The sequence below is a fragment of the Schistocerca serialis genome, chromosome 10 (genome assembly GCF_023864345.2).
Source record: "Schistocerca serialis cubense isolate TAMUIC-IGC-003099 chromosome 10, iqSchSeri2.2, whole genome shotgun sequence".
Lineage (NCBI taxonomy): Eukaryota > Metazoa > Arthropoda > Insecta > Orthoptera > Acrididae > Schistocerca > Schistocerca serialis.
The window spans coordinates 116,565,165-116,589,393 of record NC_064647.1 but is presented as its reverse complement, the minus strand read 5'-3'; the positions used below and the strand labels follow the sequence as shown (position 1 = coordinate 116,589,393).

At 41.6% G+C, this 24,229-nt stretch overlaps 1 protein-coding gene across 1 annotated transcript in view; it reads right to left on the bottom strand.

Moving 5' to 3' along the window:
• LOC126424585 (pecanex-like protein 1) overlaps positions 1–24,229 on the bottom strand; it is a 273,094-nt gene that overhangs the window by 144,447 nt on the left and 104,418 nt on the right. Inside the window, exons 11-12 of the mRNA XM_050087327.1 lie at positions 11,361–11,558; positions 4,581–4,709 (exon numbers count right to left, since the gene is read on the bottom strand). Coding sequence (XP_049943284.1) covers positions 4,581–4,709; positions 11,361–11,558 — 327 coding nt within the window. The remainder of the gene's footprint in view (positions 1–4,580; positions 4,710–11,360; positions 11,559–24,229) is intronic.

The window sequence follows — 24,229 nt, the reverse complement described above, 5'->3', positions numbered from 1 at the left end:
CGCGCAGATTTAACATTGTATCCGGGAACGAAAAAATTTGCTTAGGTCTAAAACTGATCTCTCTTATTTGTGGCAATAACTGTTAAAGGGCAGTTTGGTATTCACTGCTTGATTGTCAAGTCAAAAAATAGCAATATAATAAAATAGAATTCCTAACATAAATATCATTTTCCCCTTTTCTGCTATTTTTTCCATATACATATATTAGGCATGTATGAAAAATATAAATTCTAATCCAAGATGAATTTTTCAAAACCTTATTATAAAGTGTACAGTTTACATGGAAATTGGCAAATGTGATGTACATGCACAGACAAATAACTGATTACAATTTCAAAAAAATTAGATCATTTATTCAAGAGAAAGCACTTCACAAATTGAGAAAGTCAGATAGGTGTCAGTCCCCCTCCGGCCCTTAAATATGCAGTTACTTAGCTCGGCATCAATTGATAAAGCTGTCGGATGTCCTACTGGGGGATATCGTGCCACATTCTGTCCAATGGCACATAAGGTCATCAAAATCCTGAGCTGGTTGGAGAACCCTGTCCATAATGCTCCAAATGTTGTCAACTGGGGAGGCAGGGTTTGGGAAGTACAAAAGAGAAGAAGCAGAAACTCTCACTGTGTGTGTGTGTGTGTGTGTGTGTGTGTGTGTGTGTGTGTGCATTATATTCCTGAAATTTAAGCCCAGGTTGGCTTGCCATGAAGGGCAACAGAACGGGAAGGGGAATATCGGAGACATATCACTGAGCTATAAGGGTGCTGTGGATGACAATCAAAGGGGTCCTGCTATGAAATGAAATGGCACCCCAGACCAACACTCCTTGTTGTTGGGCCACATGGAAGGTGAAAGTCAGGTCGATATCCCACTGCTGCTGAGATACACCTTCACTGGTCACGGGCGCTCAATTCAAAGCGAGACTCGTCACTGAAGACAATTCTACTCCGCTCGATGAGATTCTGGGACAAATGTGCTCAACACCATTGCAAACGGTCTTGTCAATGTACAGAGCTCAATGAATGATAGGTGGCAGACGGTGTGCCATGGATTCAGCCCCCTTTCTGTGAGCCACTTATTAATGGTGTTTGTGGTCAATGAAGCACCAGCTACATGTCAAATTGACGATAGTGACGAATCTAGAGCTCCGAGTGCCTTTGTGACGATGGCTCGGTCCTTAAATTCTCTAGGTCGACTGCTTCCTTCTTGATGCTGTGTTCAGCTATTGCTCATCCGTTCCTGCCGACATCACCGAATAGTGGCATCACTCCTATCGAAATGTCAAGCAATTCGTCTATTACTCCAACTTTCTTCTTCGAGCCCAACTACACGTTCTCTCTGAAACGCCGACATCTGCGTCTACTGTTCATGTGGCAGTTGCTGTCCGACTGAGTACACGGAATTAAATTCGTAGAAACTTTATTCCCTGGTATCGACGTGCCCCCATTCACCGTCCTCAGCAGCTGCACAATGCAGCTGCGCTGCAGGGTCAGACATTTGTCGACTGGCCGCCAGAGTGTACAATTTTGCATTTTCCGTCAATACGTGTACGAATATCAATTTGTGACCAATTTGCACAACACCTTTGTGGTGTGCCTTTTTTTGCCTTAGAGTGTATACTGAAAATTTAAGGTTCCTATAAAGCATGTGCACTTGAAAACGATATTCATTTATAAATATTTGTTTTATAGTTGACATATCTCATTTGCAAGCCTTAATTTCATTTCACTACTGAAAAGTAAGTAGTTACAAAGTTATATCCATACAAAATTATTGCACTCTTCAGAACCAGGTTTTAAATTGTAAGACATTCCCGGGGGCAGATGTGGACTCTGACCACAATCTGTTGGTTATGAACTGTAGATTAAAATTGAAGAAACTACAAAAAGGTAGGAATTTAAGGAGATGGGACCTGGATAAACTGACTAAACCAGAGGTTGTACAGAGTTTCAGGGAGAGCATAAGGGAACAATTGACAAGAATGGGGGAAAGAAATACAGTAGAAGAAGAGTGGGTAGCTTTGAGGGATGAAGTAGTGAAGGCAGCAGAGGATCAAGTAGGTAAAAAGATGAGGGCTAGTAGAAATCCTTGGGTAACAGAAGAAATATTGAATTTAATTGATGAAAGGAGAAAATATAAAAATGCAGTAAATGAAGCAGGCAAAAAGGAATACAAACGTCTCAAAAATGAGATCGACAGGAAGTGCAAAATGGCTAAGCAGGGATGGCTACAGGACAAATGTAAGGATATTGAGGCTTATCTCACTAGGGGTAAGATAGATACTGCCTACAGGAAAATTAAAGAGACCTTTGGAGAAAAGAGAACCACTTGTATGAATATCAAGAGCTCAGATGGAAACCCAGTTCTAAGCAAAGAAGGGAAAGCAGAAAGGTGGAAGGAGTATATAGAGGGTCTATACAAGGGCGATGTACTTGAGGACAATATTATGGAAATGGAAGAGGATGTAGATGAAGATGAAATGAGAGATATGATACTGCATGAAGAGTTTGACAGAGCACTGAAAGACCTGAGTCGAAACAAGGCCCCGGGAGTAGACAACATTCCATTAGAACTACTGACAGCCTTGGGAGAGCCAGTCCTGACAAAACTCTACCATCTGGTGAGCAAGATGTATGAGACAGGCGAAATACCCTCAGACTTCAAGAAGAATATAATAATTCCAATCCCAAAGAAAGCAGGTGTTGACAGATGTGAAAATTACCGAACTATCAGTTTAATAAGTCACAGCTGCAAGATACTAACACGAATTCTTTACAGACGAATGGAAAAACTAGTAGAAGACAACCTTGGGGAAGATCAGTTTGGAATCCGTAGAAATATCGGAACACTTGAGGCAATACTGACCCTACGACTTATCTTAGAAGCTAGATTAAGGAAATGCAAACCTATGTTTCCAGCATTTGTAGACTTAGAGAAAGCTTTTGACAATGTTCACTGGAATACTCTCTTTCAAATTCTGAAGGTGGCAGGGGTAAAATACAGGGAGCGAAAAGCTATTTACATTTTGTACAGTAACCAGATGGCAGTTATTAGAGTCGAGGGACATGAAAGGGAAGCAGTGGTTGGGAAGGGAGTGAGACAGGGTTGCAGCCTCTCCCCGATGTTATTCAATCTCTATATTGAGCAAGCAGTGAAGGAATCAAAAGGAAAATTCGGAGTAGGTTTTAAAATCCATGGAGAAGAAATAAAAACTTTGAGGTTCGCCGATGACATTGTAATTCTGTCAGAGACAGCAAAGGACTTGGAAGAGCATCTGAACGGAATGGACAGTGTCTTGAAAGGAGGGTATAAATGAACATCAACAAAAGCAAATATGAACTATAATGGAATGTAGTCGAATTAAGTCGGGTGATGCTGAGGGAATTAGATTAGGAAATGAGACACTTAAAGTAGTAAAGGGGTTTTGCTATTTGGGGAGCAAAATAACTGATGGTCGAAGTAGAGAGGATATAAAATGTAGACTGGCAATGGCACGGAAAGCATTTCTGAAGAAGAGAAATTTGTTAACATCAAGTATAGATTTAAGTGTCAGGAAGTCGTTTCTGAAAGTATTTGTATGGAGTGTAGCCATGTATGGAAGTGAAACATGGACGATAAATAGTTTCGACACGAAGAGAATAGCTTTCGAAATGTGGTGCTACAGAAGAATGCTGAAGATTAGATGGCTAGATCACATAACTAATGAGGATGTACAGAATAGGATTGGGGAGAAGAGAAGTTTGTGGCACAACTTGACTAGAAGAAAGGATCGGTTGGTAGGACATGTTCTGAGGCATCAAAGGATCACCAATTTGGTATTGGAGGGCAGCGTGGAGTGTAAAAATCATAGAGGGAGACCAAGAGATGAATACACCAAACAGATACAGAAGGATGTAGGTTGCAGTTGGTACTGGGAGAGGAAGAAGCTTGCACAGGATAGAGTAGCATGGAGAGCTGCATCAAACCAGTCTCAGGACTGAAGACCACAACAACAACAACATATATATTAACTATAGTCTCTCTTTTTTATATTAAGTTTAAAATGCAATAATTTTGTACTTGAGCTATATTAAATGGACTCCATGGACAATGCCGTAGCCAGTCACTCCTGAGCTTCAATTGTGTAAAGTCAGCACTATGTACAGGCTTAGTCTGCACCAAGCTGCCACAGTACTGTAGAGTTACTGAGTTTGGACAACATAATGTTGCCACTTTTTAAATTTTGTTCGTCTGAACTCTACCTGGATTTTTATTGATCTGTCAGATTATAACTATGAAGTTTGCTATACAAAAACTGATTTCTATCGAGTTGGACAATAAAAATAAATGAGGATAAAATGAAATTTTATTTTGATGGTGTTGAGAACAGTTATTTAAAAATTATTTCATAGCTCTCAGCAGTCAACAACTGCACTTTTGGAAAAAAAAAGAGCACTGCCACCACTACTAACAACAACAACAAAGTGATTCCTCCTTTACCAAATAAAATAATTTTGTCTTAAAATTACTTTTCTGTTCAGCCAGTAAAACGGCATAACACAGTAATTCTGTAACACACTACACAATTAGAAGGGTGACTTACGCTCGTGGTCCCTCGCCGCTTTTCTCAGGCGCCTCCAGCTGTCAAAGTTGTCGCTCGTCGTAGTTATGTGTGCCTCCCGAACGACCAGAGGCACGGCACTGCGTGGCTGCTCATCTGCTGTTTCTGCAGCTGCAAAAAGGGCAACAAATATAAATAAAGACTAATACAGAATAGGCCACTAGTGACGAAAGGCACACCTGTATACAGTCCAGGCCTTTCAAACTGTAACACAACAAAGATGGTAAAAAGTGCATTACATGCTAGGATACACAAATCATTAGCATTTCAGCACAACTACACAAGGTAGATATGAGTAACACAACCTAGTTTCTGTACAGAACGAAGATTATGCAGCAATTTTCTCATTCAAAAACCACATATGAATATTGGCTGTTGTGATAAGATCACATTATCCCTCGTGAAAGGAGGTGATACATTTATCAGCACAAGTCACAATACAGCAACGACAAGATTGTGGTCTACCAAGACTGCGGTTTATCATTCCACAATATTGCCATTCGTGTCGGTTGCAATTCTGCAACTGCAATACAAAATTGGAACTGGTGGGTTCTGAAGGGCTATACTTTGTGCCATCCAGAATCTCAATGCCCTCATGTGACCACCATCTGAGAGGATAGTCACATTTTGACTAGACAGTGCAGGATGTACAACTATGCCCCGAGTCAGTAACTGCACTACTTTACAACAAGACAGGTATCGACACAGATAGTACGACAATATATGAAGTGTCATACACGAACAGCAGAGGCTCTGAAAAGAATGAACCTTGCCATATTTTATTCGTCACCGACAAATGGGTCCGGCACCTGGCTCAGTGGTACAGTGTACTTTTGTGTACAGAACACCATCATCTCAAGTTTTCACTGTCGTTAATTTACGCAACAGGCGATACATTTCTGGCGTGTCCTATCTTCGAGATATTTGTGATGTTATCTTTAAGTAACATAAGTGCACATTGCCCATGCTGACCTGACCTACCTCAACACACAGGGTGTTTGACTGTTGCCCTGGCCAGCACATTCTCCATGTCTCTCACCCATTGAAGACATCTGACCACTGGTTGCCGATACACCAAAATGCCACTATTTGGCATCCATTGAGTTTGATGCACTCTGGCACAGAGTTGCAGCAGCGTGAAATGGCTTATCCGTATCTGTCAAGAAGCTCTGCTTGGCTCTATACCCAGCCACTGTTGTGTGTGCTAAATTTAGCACCCTGTATACACTCTATTCACTTAAAAATCAAATCTTGTTTGTCCTTACAAGGGTGAATCAGAAAGTCTTTGACACTGTTTTTCATTGGATGGAGTAACGAGAACACAGGTACTTACAGATAAACACACTATTCTGTCTACCTTACACTATTTCTCGAAGTAGTCCTCACACCAGTTCAGACATATATTCCATTAGAATTTGTCCAGCACACAGTGGAACCACTGTCAAACTGCTGTCTCCGCTTCACCATTGCACAAAAATCACTGTCCTGCCAGGAACTTTTCCAGTGGACCGAAAATGTGGAAACCACTAAGTGCAAAGTCCGGGCTGTATGGTGGGCGATCCAGACTCTTCCAGTAATATGACCGGAGCTTGTCAGCAGTTGTGACTGCCACATGTCGCTCGTCTTGTCGTGGATACTGTCGTAAACATTCCCGTATGTAAATCTAAGCTCTTGAGAAATATGCTTGAAGTGCACATGCCTATCCACTTTCACCATTGCATCTGTGCGGGAATGTTGGCATCAGTCAGTGAAGAATGTGGCTTCTCGGAACACACAATGTCCAGCAAGTCTTTTTGCAAACTCACAACACAGCCACATCACGCACCTAACAGCCAGACACTTTTCCGCATAAGTGGGCTGTATTTCTCTTTCTATTTCAATGGGCATTCATCTCTTGCTCGGAACGAAACTAATCACACTTTGCTGCTCATATGCTGTGTATGTGTGAAGCTCAATCACCATATTTAACAGCTGATAACAGCAGCGAGCCATGGACCTACCAGCAAATAAGGATGGTCTGGTCCAAGAAAGATCGAACACTGGGAGCGGATATATTGACTCTACATTTACAGCCATAATGTGGCTAAAAAATGTTTATTTAAAAAAGAGGGGCAGGGACAAAGAGACTGATTCAAGTTCATATTATACAGTGTACACACAATACGTAAAATTTTGTTATTTGTTACTTTTCTTGTTGCTGCAATTGTAATGGCCTTCAATGTACAACTGAGTTACCCTAGTAAACACTTTAATTTCAAGACACACATCAGGAAAACTACTGACAAATGGCAACGTACTACATTAAATTCAGATACAATAGCACAAAAGTAGTAACACATCAACTGTTCACACGAGACATTTATCAGACTGATCAAATTTGCAGATGCAATTCTACAAGGTGAGACATTTGCAGTGATTTGAAAACAGTACTCACCAGAAGGATGGGTACAAAGTTACATAGACTTGGAAATGAAACACACAGAAAAGTAGTTCACAAAACCAATATCACAGCACTGCAACACAACTCGGCCAAACCTTAAAAGGATTTACACAAGGAAAGATCTATACCATAGATGTGGTGGAACTTCTGATATAAAATACAAACTTCCCCCCACGATGAAGGCACATTAAGAAATATGAAGACGTAGCAGGTGAAGTCTTCACACTTGCTATCACAATCACCTACCTCATAACATCACTGGCTGACTCCTGAAGACATAATGCCACTATTATTTGAATCAATGCCTGAAAGAAACACCAACATAGATCTTCATCTATCCTCAACAACTACAAAGCCTGACAGGTTGACAAAGCAAATTTTAAACCAAATCTCAGGTTGCTTCTCCTGGTCTACAACTCCTACTCTGTACACAAATTTCCAGTTAAAACTTGTAGAATATGGGACAAATATGCATACACCACTTTTAAATTTAAGCATGGTTTCTCCAGTAATGTGTGCACTGTTAGAAACTAATATGCTCGTTTTTATCAAATTTAAGTCATGGCGTTCTTTCATAATTTGTAAGTGGCCAACATTTAGCCGTACACATATGCAAACAAATTCTATGTATATAGTCTATGAACTTTACAATTTTGATAGGAACAATGCAAATTATCCATGGATCATTCAATTAACAGAATAATTCTATTTCTAATATTCTTCAAATTATTCACACTATAAAATAAATCAAAATAATTGTGCTTCATTCAGCAACTCATAAAATGAAAACAGCTTTTAAGCAAACACTACAATAACTTCCTGACTATGTTATCTCCAAATTTTTGCCTTTTGTATTACACCCAAAACCTAGCCGATATTAGCCAAATAAGATTTAAATTAAATAAAACCGTAAAACCCTTGTGACAAAAACCATGATTTCTATAAAGATGCCACAAAAAGCTTAACAGAAATGAAAATTCAAATATTTATAAAGGGCAGCTTTAGATTCAATGTAAGAACTAGACATCAGTAAAAATGGCAGATGGTTACTACAATGAACTGAGAGGAGAACCCTTAATAAAATCTTAGTGAGAATTAGAAGAATCAACCAGGGTAGATCAACATGTCCAATTCACATATTAGTGTCAGACAGCTGTTGGTACCAATAAGATAATGATCTTAATGGATCACACTTTATTGGGAATAAACACAGCTGCTCCTCCACCCATACTACACTGAGGGGAGCCGAAGTATGCTCTATCCCCTTGACTAAATGCATGAGATGAGGATTGTCTGAGAAATTCCCTGCCTGATAGTGAAAACGAGGATTTATGTTTTCAAAAATGTTATATTTTACAACATAATACTAGCATAAACACACTACTCTCAACAGTCTTTCAAGGGCATTTTTCCATATTTATAGTGTTCCTCTCGAAGTACTGCAAAATATTCATTTACAATTGCAATCGATTATTGGTTGGACAAAAAATGCTAACCGGCATGGAAGACAGACTTCAGCAAACATATTGAGGCTGATGGAGCCAAATCTGGGGTGTGAGGCAGATATTCAACACTTCATACTGCAGATCCCCGAATTTCTCTTTGCCAAGACACTTTCAAGGTAAGATGCACTGCCTTGATGAAATATGATTTTTTCTTCTTCTTCTGCAAAAGAAATCTCTTTTCTCAAATTTTTGCACACAGATCCATTAAAAGGTTTGAATAATATTTCACAGTTACTGTATTATCTGTGAAGATAGCCAATTAACAGAATTTGTTTTACATTCTGAAACACAGATACCATTACAGTTCCCATTGACGGTTTAGTCTTTGTTTTCTTTGGAGCTGAAGAACTGGCTTCTGTACGTTGTTTTATTTGTTGTTCTGATTCTCGTGTGTTGTTGTATGTTTCATCCAGTGCAAACATACTCATAGAGAAAGTCACATTTCTTGTTATGAAAATCGGGCAAACACTGTTCAGATATTGTTGTGCGAGTATGTTTCTGAACTGCCGTGCACATGGGCAGAATGTGTCTTGCACAAAACTTTCTCACGTGGAATCATCAAGGAAAAATGTAGCCAAAATGTTTTTTGAAATCTCTACAATACTGCAAATTTCAATTAAACTTGTATGCCGATTACCCAAATGTGCACTTTTTTCGATAGCTTCTAGTGCGGTTACACTCATCGTGTGGATCACCTTTGACACTTTCATGGTTTCATTAAATTCAGCAGCTCATCTTTTCATAGTGGATACTGAGGCTGAAAGTGTATTTATAAACTGTAAGTGAATTCATGTTGTCATCAAACTTTCTTGTACAAAACACTACTAATGCAGGGCACTCCTTTTTTTTTATTTCTGAGCATTCCCATAATGCACCTTGTTCAGATAGCCGCCCACAGCCAACTACTTGACAAAAGACTTGGTGTTTCACATGTAGCCTGTGGAAAACTGTAGCAAATTCTGGGGAAAAAAATCACACAACTAGTTGTGCAATCTCTGGGTGAGGCTATAGTCATATTGTGTGTTACACAGACAGATATTGTTCAATCCCAATACTGAAATAAGGTTCTGGCTAGTGCAAATCAGCACTCTGGTCATGTTGGTTCCAGATTATGAGATACAGAAGCACTTGTGTCACGCCAAGACTGCTGTGAATACAGTTCTCCTCATGTTTATAGTGTTTATCCGTCTCACCAGACACCTCAGGCTTTGGCAGGTTAGTGTTGTAGGGATGTACCAAGCCATTTCTCCATCTGCTGGTTGCTCCGATGTTAGAACTACTGAATCAGATGAAAGGATATCAGGAGTAGCTCAGCGAGGAAAATCAGGCAATGACTTCAGGCCACAGGGCATTCCCAACCACTTCAGTGCACACACTTTGCACAATAAAGTTTGGTTGAATAGAAAATAATGTGAAAAACGTGAACATTAGAAAAACTGCTACTATTATTTTTATTTAGGACAGTAAGCAACAGTGATTTAGCATACAAAAAAAAGGTTACTGAAGTTGAAAGAGGAGTTAAATAAGATCAAGTAATGTACAGCGGTGTTATAAGTAAGTGGTGTTATATGTACTCTGACAAAAACCAAAGACCCAGTGGAATTGTTAGCATGTTTTATCACAAAAGAACAGCAGAAAGTAAAGTGTACATTTTAAAGCAGAGAAAAAAATCAGTTATTGAAAGAATCTCAGAGCAAACAGCAGGATTTGTTTCTAAATAGAAAAAAAGATATTCCACCAATTACACAAGATTAAATTACAAGTGAAGCATCTTAAAAATGAAGATTATGGAAACGCATATAAAATGAGCAATTACTTAACAAAAGCACTGAAGCAAACAAGGCAGGGAGGGAGCCAAGGCGGAGGTGGTTCAAAGCATGGGGGCCTTGGAGGGGAGGCACAGGGGTGGGGGCCCACAGGCGGGGGGAGGGGGTGGGGAGGACAGGGGTAGCGGGTGGAGGGTGGAGGCGGGGTGAGAGGGTGGAGGCCAGAGGCTGTGGGATGGGGGACAGAGGTGGGTGGAGTGGGTGGGTGGGGCGCAAGACAGGAGAGGCTGGAGATGGGGGGAGGGTGGGGACGGGGGGGAGAGGGCGGGCCGGGGGGAGAGGACGGGGGAAGGGCCTGTGTTGGGGAGAGGGATGGCGGGTAAGGGGGTAGAGGGCTGCATTGGACGGGGATGGCGGGGACGGGGTGGAGGGCAGAGATGGTGGACTGTAGAGACAGGGGTAAACACAGGAGCAGAGTGCGGAGACAAGGGTGGAGGGCAGAGACCGGGTAGTAGGGCGGAGGGTGCGCAGAGTCCAGGGGGAGGGGTAGGGCAATGAACAGGGGGGAGGGGTAGGGCAAAGACTGGGGGGAGGGGTAGGGCAAAGACTGGGGGGAGGGATGGGGCAGAGACCGGGGAGCTATAAGACCGGGGTCTGTAGGGCTGAGACCGGGGGGCTGTAGGGCGTAGGGCAGAGACCGGGAGGGGAGGGGGGGGGGGGGGTGGTATGGCAGAGACCGTGGGGACTGACAACAAACAGTCACAGTCTTCATAGAGGAACGTGATGAGGTATTCATGCTCTGGTTGAAACTGGATGAAAAGTGGGCACTTATGAAATTTTTTTGGAAGTGATAGCTGGTTACTGCTATTGGCCTTACGCTAAGTAATGCCCACCAATTCAACCTCATAATTTTACAACTGTATACTTCCATTAATATTTTAATTATTAATGTCCAAAATTTAAAATTTCAGTTGTTTAACCTCATCCCTATCAAATATCAGATTATCTCCCACAATGTGAGGTCCAAGTGACCACGCAGCACACAGCCCACCTGCCGAGGACCGCCGCTGGCGTTGCCTCTGGCGCTGCTTGGGAATGGCTCCCTGGCTGCGGATGCTGCCCTGCCCACTGCCCGCCTCTCGGCTACCACTTCCCCCGCGATCTCTCGGCAGCAGCTTCGAACCCTCGTGCTCTGCACTCGGCGTCGTGCTCGAGCTGCCGGAGTCTTCCGAGTCCTTGCGGCAGCCACCTGTCACAGAACCATTTCATCTCGAACGGACAGTACTGGAGCGTCACAGGTTAAATCGGTGATACAGTATAGTTGGGGTATGGGAACAAATTTGAAACGGTTAACAGCAATTATAGAGAGAGAGAAGAGGAGTGCGTACTTACAAGCTGTCAAAACGAATGGCAAATGGCTCTGAGCACTATGGGACTCAACTGCTGAGGTCATAAGTCCCCTAGAACTTAGAACTAGTTAAACCTAACTAACCTAAGGACATCACAAACATCCATGCCCGAGGCAGGATTCGAACCTGCGACCGTAGCGGTCTTGCGGTTCCAGACTGCAGCGCCTTTAACCGCACGGCCACTTCGGCCGGCACTGCTGTCAAAACGAGGTCAACTGGAATAGGGCTAACAGACATACAGACATGATATGACAAAACTTTGAAATTTTTATTGCTGACTTCCCATTTTCATAATTTTTAAAATCTTAATGAGTTTAAAAAATTCCATTTATGAACAAGTAAGTGTACCGAAAACAGGCTACAGACTGGTGATCCATACTTCCACATACAATTGTTTGCAGATGATCTGATGGCAGTTACCACCAAACCGACAATGCTGTAACTCATATAAAATGAATATAACTTTGTGACTAGCAGACATCGGTGCTTGGGGGGGGGGGGGGGGGGGGGTGTTACTGTCAGCTAATATGCAGCGTATAGCCCATTCGTTTGTGCAATCAATGTAAATCACACCAAACGACTGGGTTCTGCCCACTCTTACGTAACCTGCACCGCATGGCAATGCCCTACACATTCTACAGAAAAAGCAACACAGGAGATGGAAGCCCAAGAAAGAACAGCATTTGTTTGATGCCAGGACCCTGCCACCTGATCGGCTGAAATATCAATCACAAAGTTATTTTAATCTGAGTGTATACATGTGTGAAGTTGGAAGGGTTTTACATGTGTGAAGTTTGAAGGGTTTTAGGAGCTTCCATCAAAAATTTACAGAAACACCAAGGCCTCTGAAGAATTCTATTAACTTGGGTCTGTGATTGATAAGCATCCAGGTTGTGGAAATGTTACACAACACTGAATAAGACAGTGACATAAAGCCATACAACAACTACGTAGTATACAGTGTGCAAAGCTCATAAAAATTGTCTTTATTAGGCAAATATATTATAAAATTATTGAGGGGATTACATTCTATAACTTATGCAATGTTTACATCAGAGGGAATGGAAGCAAACACAAGTTCAGACAATTTGCCAGAGTTCACCACCCTTTCTTGTATCCGTAAACACATATCTACAGTGGAGCGAATGGAAGAGAACATAAGAAAACAAGTATAGCATGCCCATCCTACAAATGTGTATGGTGCCAGTAACAGGCATACAGGTTTCAATCAGTGACTGGTTCAATCATAGTTATAGCCTAGATTTCAAAACTGTGATTTTCGGCAAGGTTCATTTTGCATGGCAGATGTGCTGCTCTCAGTGAAGGCTCGTCTTGGTAAAGCAAGCAAAATGCCATATGGAAAGAAAAATGTTGCTGCCTGGATTTCTATACAAACATGAAACGTATAGAAGTAGTGCACTCATCACTGAATTTCAACTTCAGCCTTCCTCAACATTGTTCCGAAACTTTGCAGGTATGTCGGCTGATGCTTTTCACTGGAGTCTCACTGAAATTTGGAAAGTTACAAAGCAGGACACTGATTGCTAGCAAGTAACATAAACTGAAGAAAAGCCTGCATTTACACAATGATTCTTATTAAACCAAGACAGATGCATTAACAATCATTTCACAGTTCAATAGTGACAATACCTCAGATACTTCCTAACGTCCACAGTGACATTTGTGTAAAGTACTCACTGTTAAAGTATGATTAATGTACTGTAAAATATTCGTATGATCTGTCATGTATGCTACTTGATAAAATCTACACAATAGTTTTTTGGAGGGGAGATGATATGATCCTCAAGGAAACTATTTTTACTTATTTGTTGTATTACATCAAAATAGCAGTGATACATCTGCGAAGTAATTACAGCTACCTGTCACATAAGCCACATGAAGATTACGGACTTTCATATTTTTAATTTAACATTAAGCACTATAAAATAGACATATCTCAGTTTGTTTACTTCCATGGAAATTTAGCTTGCTGTTCCATTTTAATATAAGTAAATACACCCTGCCTCTTTCCTCTGTCCTACCTGATGGAAGCAAGTAATGAATTTGTTTTCTTTCTCATCTACGTAGATGAATCTTTGAGTGCCTTGATAATTTCTCCCTAGTGTATTTCTTTTTGTTTGACATTTTGTGCAGTGGATCTCTTGATCCCATAAGCACCTCTGACATCTACACTCTTCTATTAGCAACAATACATTTTCTTCTGATCGACCCATCATTCACAGAACTCTCATTCGATAACAAATGTGCCAAATAGCAGACAGCTGCTCTCTGTGCTGCAAGTGCCAAATCAGATGACATGCGACATTTCTCTTACAGTTCGCAGAAAAAACTGTGAATGTGAACTGAGTACGATCAAATGCTGTTTGCTCACATTCGCCTACTGGTTCAACTGAAGAGAATGCTTGTTCACTTATGTTTAATTTGGCGTAAACCATGTTTCTTAAGCACAGAACATTAGCGAAAGAACAAAAGCGGGAAATAATCAAGTCTGAAAATGCTTGTAGTAAGAAGCAGTGGACGACTACAGTGACAGAAGCACGTGCAAAATGCATCCACAAAAGAGAGAATGATATACAGGGTGGTCAGGAACAGTCTGAAAAGCTCATAAGAGTGTTGCAGTTGTGCTGAGAAATAATTGTTAAGAAAAAATTTTATACGCTGCGCCATTTCCAAGTAAATTAGCGTTGAAGTTACTCACTCAGACCCTTGTATATGCCAATTCAAATGGCCCGCCAGAGATGGTGTCACTGAACATGTTCTTCATTTGGTTTCCTAAAATTGAGCAATAGAGCAATACAAAAATTGGGCATGGGACGGTAGTGGGGATTGAACACAACACAATGGCTGAGCAGTCTTGTGCACTATCATCTATGCTATGATGACAACTGACACTAATTGTATCTGATGGGCCACTTGAATTTGCACTTGCAACAGCTTGACTGGCTAACTTCAAAGCTACTTAACTCAAAAGCAGCACAACATACAAAATTTTTCTCTTAACAATTATTTCTCAACACAATCTACCCTGCTACACCCTTACTAGTTCTTCAGGCTGTTTATGACAACCCTGTATATGTTAAACAGTACAGCTGAGACTACAGGACTCTTGACTAAACAGCCTTATGGTACTCTTGTTCCAAGCATGCCATTTGTTTTGACTACGAGAAGGAAGAAGAAATTAAATGCAGATGAGTACCTCTTTTTATGGGCCAAAGTCGGCAATGGCAATTGTAAAATAAAGATCAACGGTAATTGTATGATTTATTATAGACAATAAAGTTTGTTCTGTCCTTTCCTTATCTCTATTCCTTATCTCCCTTCCTTTTTTTATTTAAAAAATGTATTCACTTTTTGTTTTGGTGGCCGTGCCGCCCCTGGTTATAAGCTAGGCGGGTGACCTTGAACAGGACTTAGCCGCTCGACGAGGCTGCCGGGCAACGAAATAGGCTGCTTTAGTGTGTACGTCTCACAGGATGGACGAGGAAAAGTGGCCTTTAAAAATGTGGAATTGAGTCCTTTCTGAAAAATAAGGGCAAGAAAGGGCAAGGAGAACATGGGGATAGAGAGTGCAGGAAGCCAAGGACAGCAAGCAGCTGTAAATCAGATGAACGAAATGGCAAAACCAGTGAAACAAATGTACAAAAAATTCCATGAGCTAAAGAATCAAACTATGGAAAATCCAGGATAGAATGTAACAATACTATGGCTACTCACCATATAGTGGAGATGCCCAGTCGCAGGTGGGCACAACAAAAAGACTCACACAATTAAAGCTTTCGGCCATTAAGGCCTTCATCAACACTAGATACATACACTGTGCGCGCGCCCACACACACACACACACACACACACACACACACACACACACACACACGAGACTGCAATCTCAGGCAACTGAAACCACACTGCCAATTGCGAGAGTCTTTTTGTTGTGCCTATCTGCAACTCAGCATCTCCGCTACATGGTGAGAAGCAACTTTCCTTCTCATAATATTGTTACAAGAGCTAAAGAACCTATACACAGTAGACACACTGCTTAATGATACTATTTCTGTGACCTGAAGCTGTAAATATACAATACATTCATTTTGTCTTGAGAATACAGTCTGTTTCCTTAAAAAGGGATAAACCAGCAACTAGACGTAAAATATCGTTGTCTGCCATAAAAGCTTGTCCTTGTACAGTATCACACATTGATCCTACTTTATCTCTGTACAACAGTGGGTTAATGTTGCTGAAAAACAAACAATCCCACTGACGGCGTTACATTTTGCCGTCCAATTTCTCCAAGCGAAAGGACAATGTTTAGCTGAAATTTACCATGAACTGATCGGCATTAATGAGCCTTCAGCAATGATTAAAGGAAAAGTAATGCAATTGAGTCACACTTTTAGGGAAAGCGGTAAAAATACACCCTTTGAAAAGTGAAGCAGAAGGCTGAGCAATGGAGAAGATGATTGCTTAGAACATGAGTCAAGATGTGTTGGAGACTCGGATTCCTTAATCAACTTGCTACAAATTTCAACAATTTTGCCTGGCTAGAGTGCATAGAGTTCATCGGGTGACTATTGATCAAACTGTCCAAACATACTGTTATTTCAGAACAGAAAGTCTCTACCAACTCCATTAAAAACATATTCTCAACCAGACTATCCCTTCCTACACACAAAGAAATAGCTAGCATATCAGTGTTTCATAGACAAGTACATGATGAGTTTGAGATTGACTGAAATCGCAAGAGGTGGAATAATATGCAGGAAGTTTTAAAAAATCTTGTTCAGTGGTCCAAAACTGCTTAGAGAGTAACAGTGGCTATGCAGAAAAGACAGAGGAAAAGAATGTACATCTACAAATCTCTCAGTTTCATGTCTGCATCCATTTCCATCCTTTCTATTCAATACTATTTCGTGTGAGACATGCTTTGTAATTTTATACATTTCCACATTTTTCCTGTTTCAGCAGTTTTGAGCAATTACTATTCTTCTCCCTCAGACAATTTTAACAACCATTCTTTGGTTTCATCTTCTACTCTACACCTGCTAATATCATTTATAGTGTGTTCAATGCAAAGTATCATTTTTGTTGCATATTAAAATAAAAATTCTCCACTAAATAATATTCCTCATAGAAATATAAAAAGTGAGTAATATGAGAAACAATTTCTGTGTAAAAAATTTTCATTTGCTAAATTCTAAACTCTGTATCACTCTACCATCAACTGTGATTGCACTAACTCTGAATGCTACCAGGAACTAAGCTCTAATTCACTTTTTCTAGATTGTATTTTTTCTTGATAGCAACAATGACTAATACAATTTTAGAAATGAAATAAAAGATTAATACTTAAAACACTTGCTAGTGCGATACTTTCCACACACTGTAAATAAAAATAAATTGTTAAAAAATTTAACTCAGCTAATAGAAATCATATTTTTATATGTTTGCAATAAAAGGTATTAGCTACAAGTATCCAAATTCTATTGGTCATTGGACAAAGAAACATGAAAGTGATCCCTAGACAGGAAGCAGAAACATGGAACATAAGGTCAGTGAAGGAATTAACAGGCCATCAATATTGAGAACAATACAACTGAAGCACTAAATCAGTTTGATAATGATGGGACAAAGACATGTTAAGAAATGATAGGATCAGAGAGTTAATGAAAGTGGAACCATTACAGGAGAAGATAGTGGAATCAAGGCTGAGATGGTAAGGACACGTTAAGAGACTGGAGGAGAAGAGGATACCCAGGAGGATACACGAGACGAAACTGGAAGGAAAGAGACCAAGAGGAAGATCAAGAGACAGATGGCTGAAAGGAGTAGAGGAATGTGTCCAGAAGAAAGGAGGAGACTGGACCAAGGTGAAGATGGAGAGACAGTGGCAAGACAGAAGAAGATGGAGAGGCCTATGTTCCATACACACCCGACCAGAGGCTGGAAACTGTCCAAGATGATGAATGATGGGATATGGAATTGACCATGCTACAAGTAACAAGTTAGGTGCAGAAATACACACAGTCAGAAGTTTATGAAGATAGTTTTCGAGCTTCAAAATGAGTGAAGATTAGAGATACTGAACACGAGTACAATGTAATACCCATTTTCACTTACAAAGACGCACTGTACACTATGTTAAGTCACGAGTGTTTTGAGGTACAAAACTGGAAATTGCACAAAACGTGATAAAAAAGATGGATTTGTATAATTCTTAGTTTGAGATTATAACATATATACAAGATTAAGGAAACACATATGATTGAGCAAAAATTTTATAAGGTAGATTGATGAGGTTTTTTTTTTTAAATTATATTTGGAAAGTTTCTCTATTCAAAGTATCTTTAATAATCTGATGGTCATACTGCAATGGAGCACTTAGCATAAATTTGCCAAAAGAAAATAACATAGTGACCACACGCGAGATGTGCAGCAATGGTCAAGCAGCTACGATATAGTCTGGCCGATTTAAAAATACAATAATATAAAATCAAACAATGGAAAATCCAGGATGGAATGTAAAAATATACCAAGGGTCTCACTGAGGCCTTTACAGAACATAATTATCCTCCCAAACTTGTACAAAAACCAATCTCCTGTGCCTTATCTTTCCAATCACGCACCACCTCATAAAGTCTTACCATCCATCCACAGAGGAGCATTCCCCTCATAACTCAGTACCACCCAGGACTGGAACACCCGAATTACATTCACTGCCAGCGTTTCAACTACCTCTCGTTGTGCTCTGAAATGAGAAATGTCCTGCCCACTTCCTTCTCACCTCTCCCACAGTGCTAATCTGCCGTCCACCGAACCTATACAATATACTAGTCCATCCTTACACAACACCCTGCTCCCAACCACTTGTCTCGTGGCTGATAATAGACCCAGATGCAAGACCTGTCTCGTACACCACCTACTCCCAGTCCGGTTAATAACATGGCCTATCCCATCAAAGGCAAGGCTACCTGTGAAACCAATCATGTGATCTACAAGCTAAACTGCAGCCACTGTGCTGCATTCTATGTGGGACACGACACCAACAAGTTGTCTGTCCGCATGAACAGCCACCGACAAAATGTGGCCGAGAAACAACTGGACCACCTTGTTGCTGAACACACCGCCTTACATGACATTCTTCATTTCAATGACAGCTTCACAGCCTGTTCCTGAACAACGCAGGTGGGAACTGCCTCTGCAATATATCCTACGTTTCCGTAACCCTCCTGGCCTCAACCTTTGCTAGTCATTGTCATCCATCTAGCCCCTTCCCTGTTCCCATTCCAGCACTACACTGCCCTATATTCCACCAACGAACCCAGTCCTCCTCTTCTTTTCCACTACCCCACTCCCCTCTCTTCCGCACCCTCCATCCAACTTCCCAACTGCACTTAGCTGCCCTAGCCTCTCTCAACCTCGTCCCTGTACATTCCCCAACAGCACTTCACCATCCCCCAATCCTACCCTGCTATCCCCCCCCCCCCTTCCTCCACACAGTTGTCTCTCCCATCATGCACTACTGCTGCTGCTGCTCGTCATCTGGCTTTAGCTACCACTGTGGTCGTGTGTGTGTGTGTGTGTGTGTGTGTGTGTGTGTGTGTGTGTGTGTGTGTGTCTTTTTGACAGTGGCCCTTTTGGCTAAAGGCTTATTTTGTGACAGTCTTTTTGTTGTGCCTATCTGCTATATGGTGTTGTAACAATATAAAATGTAACAAATTGACACATAATTGAGATACTGATTGGTGGTTTGCTTCTACAAGTATAGTAACTCAAAATGTTTTATACATTTGCTTATAGCAGTTGGTAGCACATGCACATGAAAGTAACTGTTTTGTTCGTATAAATGTGCATCGGTAACCGTGTGGCCTCCACAGCAGGAGGTGTTCAGTGTGCTTTCTTTCATGGCGCTAAAGTCTGTTACACAGGTATAATGTTGTTTTTGATGTGAGTACGGACTGCGATCATCTGACGATGTTCCCATTACGCAACAATCAAGGCTTGGGAAACTGGGGGCTTGCTTTCAATGTAGGCTCATCACCCAAGCACACAGCTACAGAGGCTATTGTGGAAATAATCTGTAGTCCTTCCAGAGGAGCCCTCATTAGTCAATCTGACAAGCAAGTAGGCAGTTACTGTTACCTCATTCAACACTAAACAATCATCCATAAAAGGTAGAACCTACACGAAAACTGCAGCTTTGTCACAAAATTGAGCTTGAGAACAGGCCGCAACAGAAGGCATTCACAGCGACAATTCTGGCTAAAACAGATGAAAATGAGGTATTTCTCGATTTCGTCTGTTTCTTGAACAATGCTACACAATTGCTGCAGATGGAGAATTGAACCATCCCAAACATGGTGTTAAGAGTGCAAACGTGAATGTGTGGAGTAGATTGTTAAAGCACAGGGTTATAGATCAATTCTTTTTCATGGAGCCTACAGTTAATTCAACAATGTACATAGACATTTTGGAGCTGTAAGCTGTGCCACAACTTCCTTGTGACATTATCTTTCAACAAGATGGCACGCCATGCCATTTTGCGAACATTGTGAGGGACTTATGGAATCGTGAGTTCTCAGACTGCTGGATCGGGAGAGGTAGCTCACTGACTGCTTGGCACCCGAGAAGTTCAGACATTATGCCATTTGATTTTTTCCTGGAGGGTTTATCAACACCAGTTTGTGATCTAATAGATCTGCACCATCACATTTGTGTAGCTATAGTAAATGTTGTGCCTCTGATTGCTGCAAAGCTCTTCAAGATTGTATGTCTACCGTGGCACTTTTTAAATGGCCTTGTGCTTCCTGTCGGAAGAGTCAAGTGGCATCCTGGACAAATTTTCCCTGGTAGCTTAGAAGTCCGATGCGAGAGCCTTCTTGGCGCCCACAAGCGAGGCAAATATGAGTCATTCTAGTAGGAGGATTAGTCATAAGCTCATGTCTGTGTGACTGTCTTGCAGCTAAGTTGTTAAACCATACTTGGTCGTGCATCTTGCTTCCACCTGCAGTCCATTTCCTCCATTTGCTGCAATCGCCAGCGAGTTGCCCCCACTGGTCGCTGTCAATATTAAATGCGCACATATCATGCTTGATGCAATCCCAAAAGTGTAGTGAAGGTCTTCCACGAGGTCTCTTTGCTCCTGCTATGTCACTGAGTAATGTGCGCCGGGGCAGACGGGAGTGGTCCATATGATGCAGATGTCATAACCACCGCAGGCGACATTGTTTGAGTTTGGCAGTGATACTCTGTTGTTTTTGCAGTTTTCAGAACCATATCATTGGTCACACGATCGTTCCATGATATTCTCAAGATGCTCCGTAAGCACTGCAGGTGGAAGGTGTTGAGCTCTTGTTTCTGTTTGGCATAAGACATCCAAGTCTCAGCCCCATACAGGAGGGTACTCAACACACACGATTGATACACAAGTATTTTTGTCGACAATTTAAGATGTTTGTTGTCCCATGCTCGTATGCGGAATTTTCCAAAAGTGTGGCAGCCTTTCCTATTCGTGCATTTACCTCATCACCCAGGGAGAGATCTTCCATCATTATTGAGCCAAGATAGCAGAATATATCGACTACCTTCAACAAGGAGCCGTTCAGTTTGATGATAGGCGGATCTGTGTATCCTTGTGCAATGACAAACGTCTTCTTTACATTTATACACACGGAGAAGAACGCAGAAAACAAAAGGCTATTTAGAAGCAAGTCTTCTCGGACGTTCTTGGATCTGAGCAGATAAATATTGTAGAGCTTCCCTTCAGATCTGGTTTACAGATGAATGCCCAGGTCAGTTTCACGAAATGAACTTTGAGGAGTGGTGAGAAAAAAATATTGAACAGAGAGGGAGCCAATACGCAGCCTTGATGAACCCCTCTTTCCACAGCAAACAGGTCAGATGTGATTCCGTCGAAGATCACAGCACCTTCCCTATCTTCGTGAAAAGCCATGATCATCTTTAAGAGCTTCAGAGGACATCCTATCTTCAAAAGTACTGCATACGGTCCTTCTCTGCTGACTCTGTCGAAAGCCTTCTTTATGTGGATGAAGGCAATAAACACAGGGGTTTTCTGCTTGTGGCACTTTTCCTGAATTTGAGAAGTGTGAAGATCATATCAACTGTAGATCATTGGGGATGAAACCCACGTTGTTCTTCAGGGTGTATGCTCTCGGCAAGCATCTGAAGCTGCCCAACACCACATGGGCAAATGTTTTTCTAGGTATACTCAGAAGTGAGATTCCATGGTGACAGTTGCAATCACCGCAATCACCTTTAAGTTTGTATAAAGTAACAATATTGGCATCGCGCATATCTTGTGGCATAGTAACCTCAGCCCAACATTTCAGTAAGAGGTTGAAAAGCTGCGGAAAGTGGGCTTATGTTTTACAATTTCTGTGGAGATGTCATCTTTGCCAAGGCACTTCCCACATTTAAGCTGTGCAATTGCTCACTGAAGCCCCTCCATAGTGGGTGTGACACCCAAGTCATCATAAGGTGTCATCTGAGGAATTTCATCCATTGTGTTTGGACTAATGTTGATGGCATGTGAGTAGAGGCTGGAGTAACATTCTACCCAACAATGCAATTGCCGATTTCGATCTGTGATGACTTTTCCATCTATTTCCTTGAGTGGTACGCTCTTCTTTGGAATGGGTCCAATAGCCCGTTTGATGCCTGAGTACACACCACCACTGTCGCCAGCATTGAAATGCTCCTGTATTCCAGGGCAAAGTTGCTCCCAGTAGGAATTGATGCAGTTGTAGACAGTGCGTTGAACAGCTACCTTTGCTTCGCTTAACTACTCACGTGTAGAACTGCATGGGTTTTTTATGCCAGATAACAGTGGCCTGATGCTTAGCATCAAGGAGAGGTTTCAGGACACCTACATTCTCGATGAACCAATCCTGGGATTTTGCTTCCAGATTACCAAACACATTTCCACCCGTAACAGTAACAAGCGATTTTATCTTCTGCCAGTCTTCGGAAATAGAAGCAGCTGGGTCCCAGGGATCCACCTCTTTTCGTGTCTCGTCACTAAATACTTCCACTGCAGCAGTATCTCTCATTTGGCAAAGGTTAATTTTTGTTTTGCAAGGTGTTCTGGCAGAGTGAAACTTTTTGGTCACGAAGCACACTTTTGTCACTAGTAGTGCATGATCCGTGTCACAGCCTGAACTAAGGAAATAACATTTATGAAAAAAGTAACACAGATCTTTCCTTTTAGTTAGAATAAGATCTAATTGGTGCCAATGTTTTGAACAGGGGTGCAACCAGGAAACCTTGTGGTTCAGTTTTCCTTTAATGTATGTATTGGTGACACACAACTGAGACTTTGCACAAAATTCAAGCAACCGTAGACCATTTTCATTCATCTTGCCCACTCCGTGTTTGCCTAGTCTGTCATGCCAAGTCGCAAAATCACTACCAATACGAGCGCCGAAATCACCAAGGATGCATAGACGGTCCCCGGAGTGCACTCCTTGTGCCACATCGCTGAGTTGTTCATAAAACTGATTCTTGGCACCTGCAGCTCAGGTAAGTGTTGGTGCATACACAGATATCAGTGTCAGTGGTCCACTACTTGTTGTGAAATGCAGAGTTATAATGCGTTCTGAGATCCCAGTCAGGTTTTCGGTAAAACACAGCAAGTCATGGCGGACAGCAAAACGGGATTCCGTACTGTCTGGGGCTAGCAACATCTTTGCCCTTCCAGAAAAAAGTGTAGTTTTTTCCCTGTATTGAGCCTTCTTCTGGTAGCCTGGTTTCCTGCAATACTGCTATAGCGATACCGAGTCTGACTAAATCTAAGTCTATAGCAGCTGTTTTGTGTAGCTCTTGTGAGCTTCCACAGGTGTCTGGGAAGCCTTGCAGTGTAGTGCAGATGTTCCATGTACCGATACATAATGAAATATTTTTATTTTTTATTTTATTTTTATTTTTTTTTTATTTATGTAGCAGCAGGTGTCGATATTATGGTCACAATTTCTAGCAGTGCTAGTGTTCCATAAACCCAACGGAGCAATCGGCACCAGGTTGGGCCAATACCTAACTGATTGTGAGCTGCCCAGCTCTAAGCGTGTGGCGACTGGCCAGTGGACCTACGATGTCCCACTGTCAATAGTAGCCCCTGGCGCCCGCTCCTATGCCCATTAGAGCAGCCTTATAACTGGTAACTGACACTATCTGCATTGTTTTCACGCGGATGGAGTGTCCTCTCCTAGCTGACTGGTTCCACAAGAGCAAACATACATTAAGTGCAGAGTCAGGTTGGCTGCAGGCCATTGCCACTCATTTCTGGATGGACCGGAGTTGGCCCTCTCCTATACGGATGGCATGCCATTGCTAAAGAAGTCCATATCTCCAAAGACGAGAGATGGGAAACAGGATAGGATAAGAGGAAAGAAAGGGCATCGTGAGACACACTTTGTCTGGGTCCTCTGCTGAGGCCCGTCTGGCTCAGGAAGCTCTGCCGGTAGTTACACTACCACCGGCA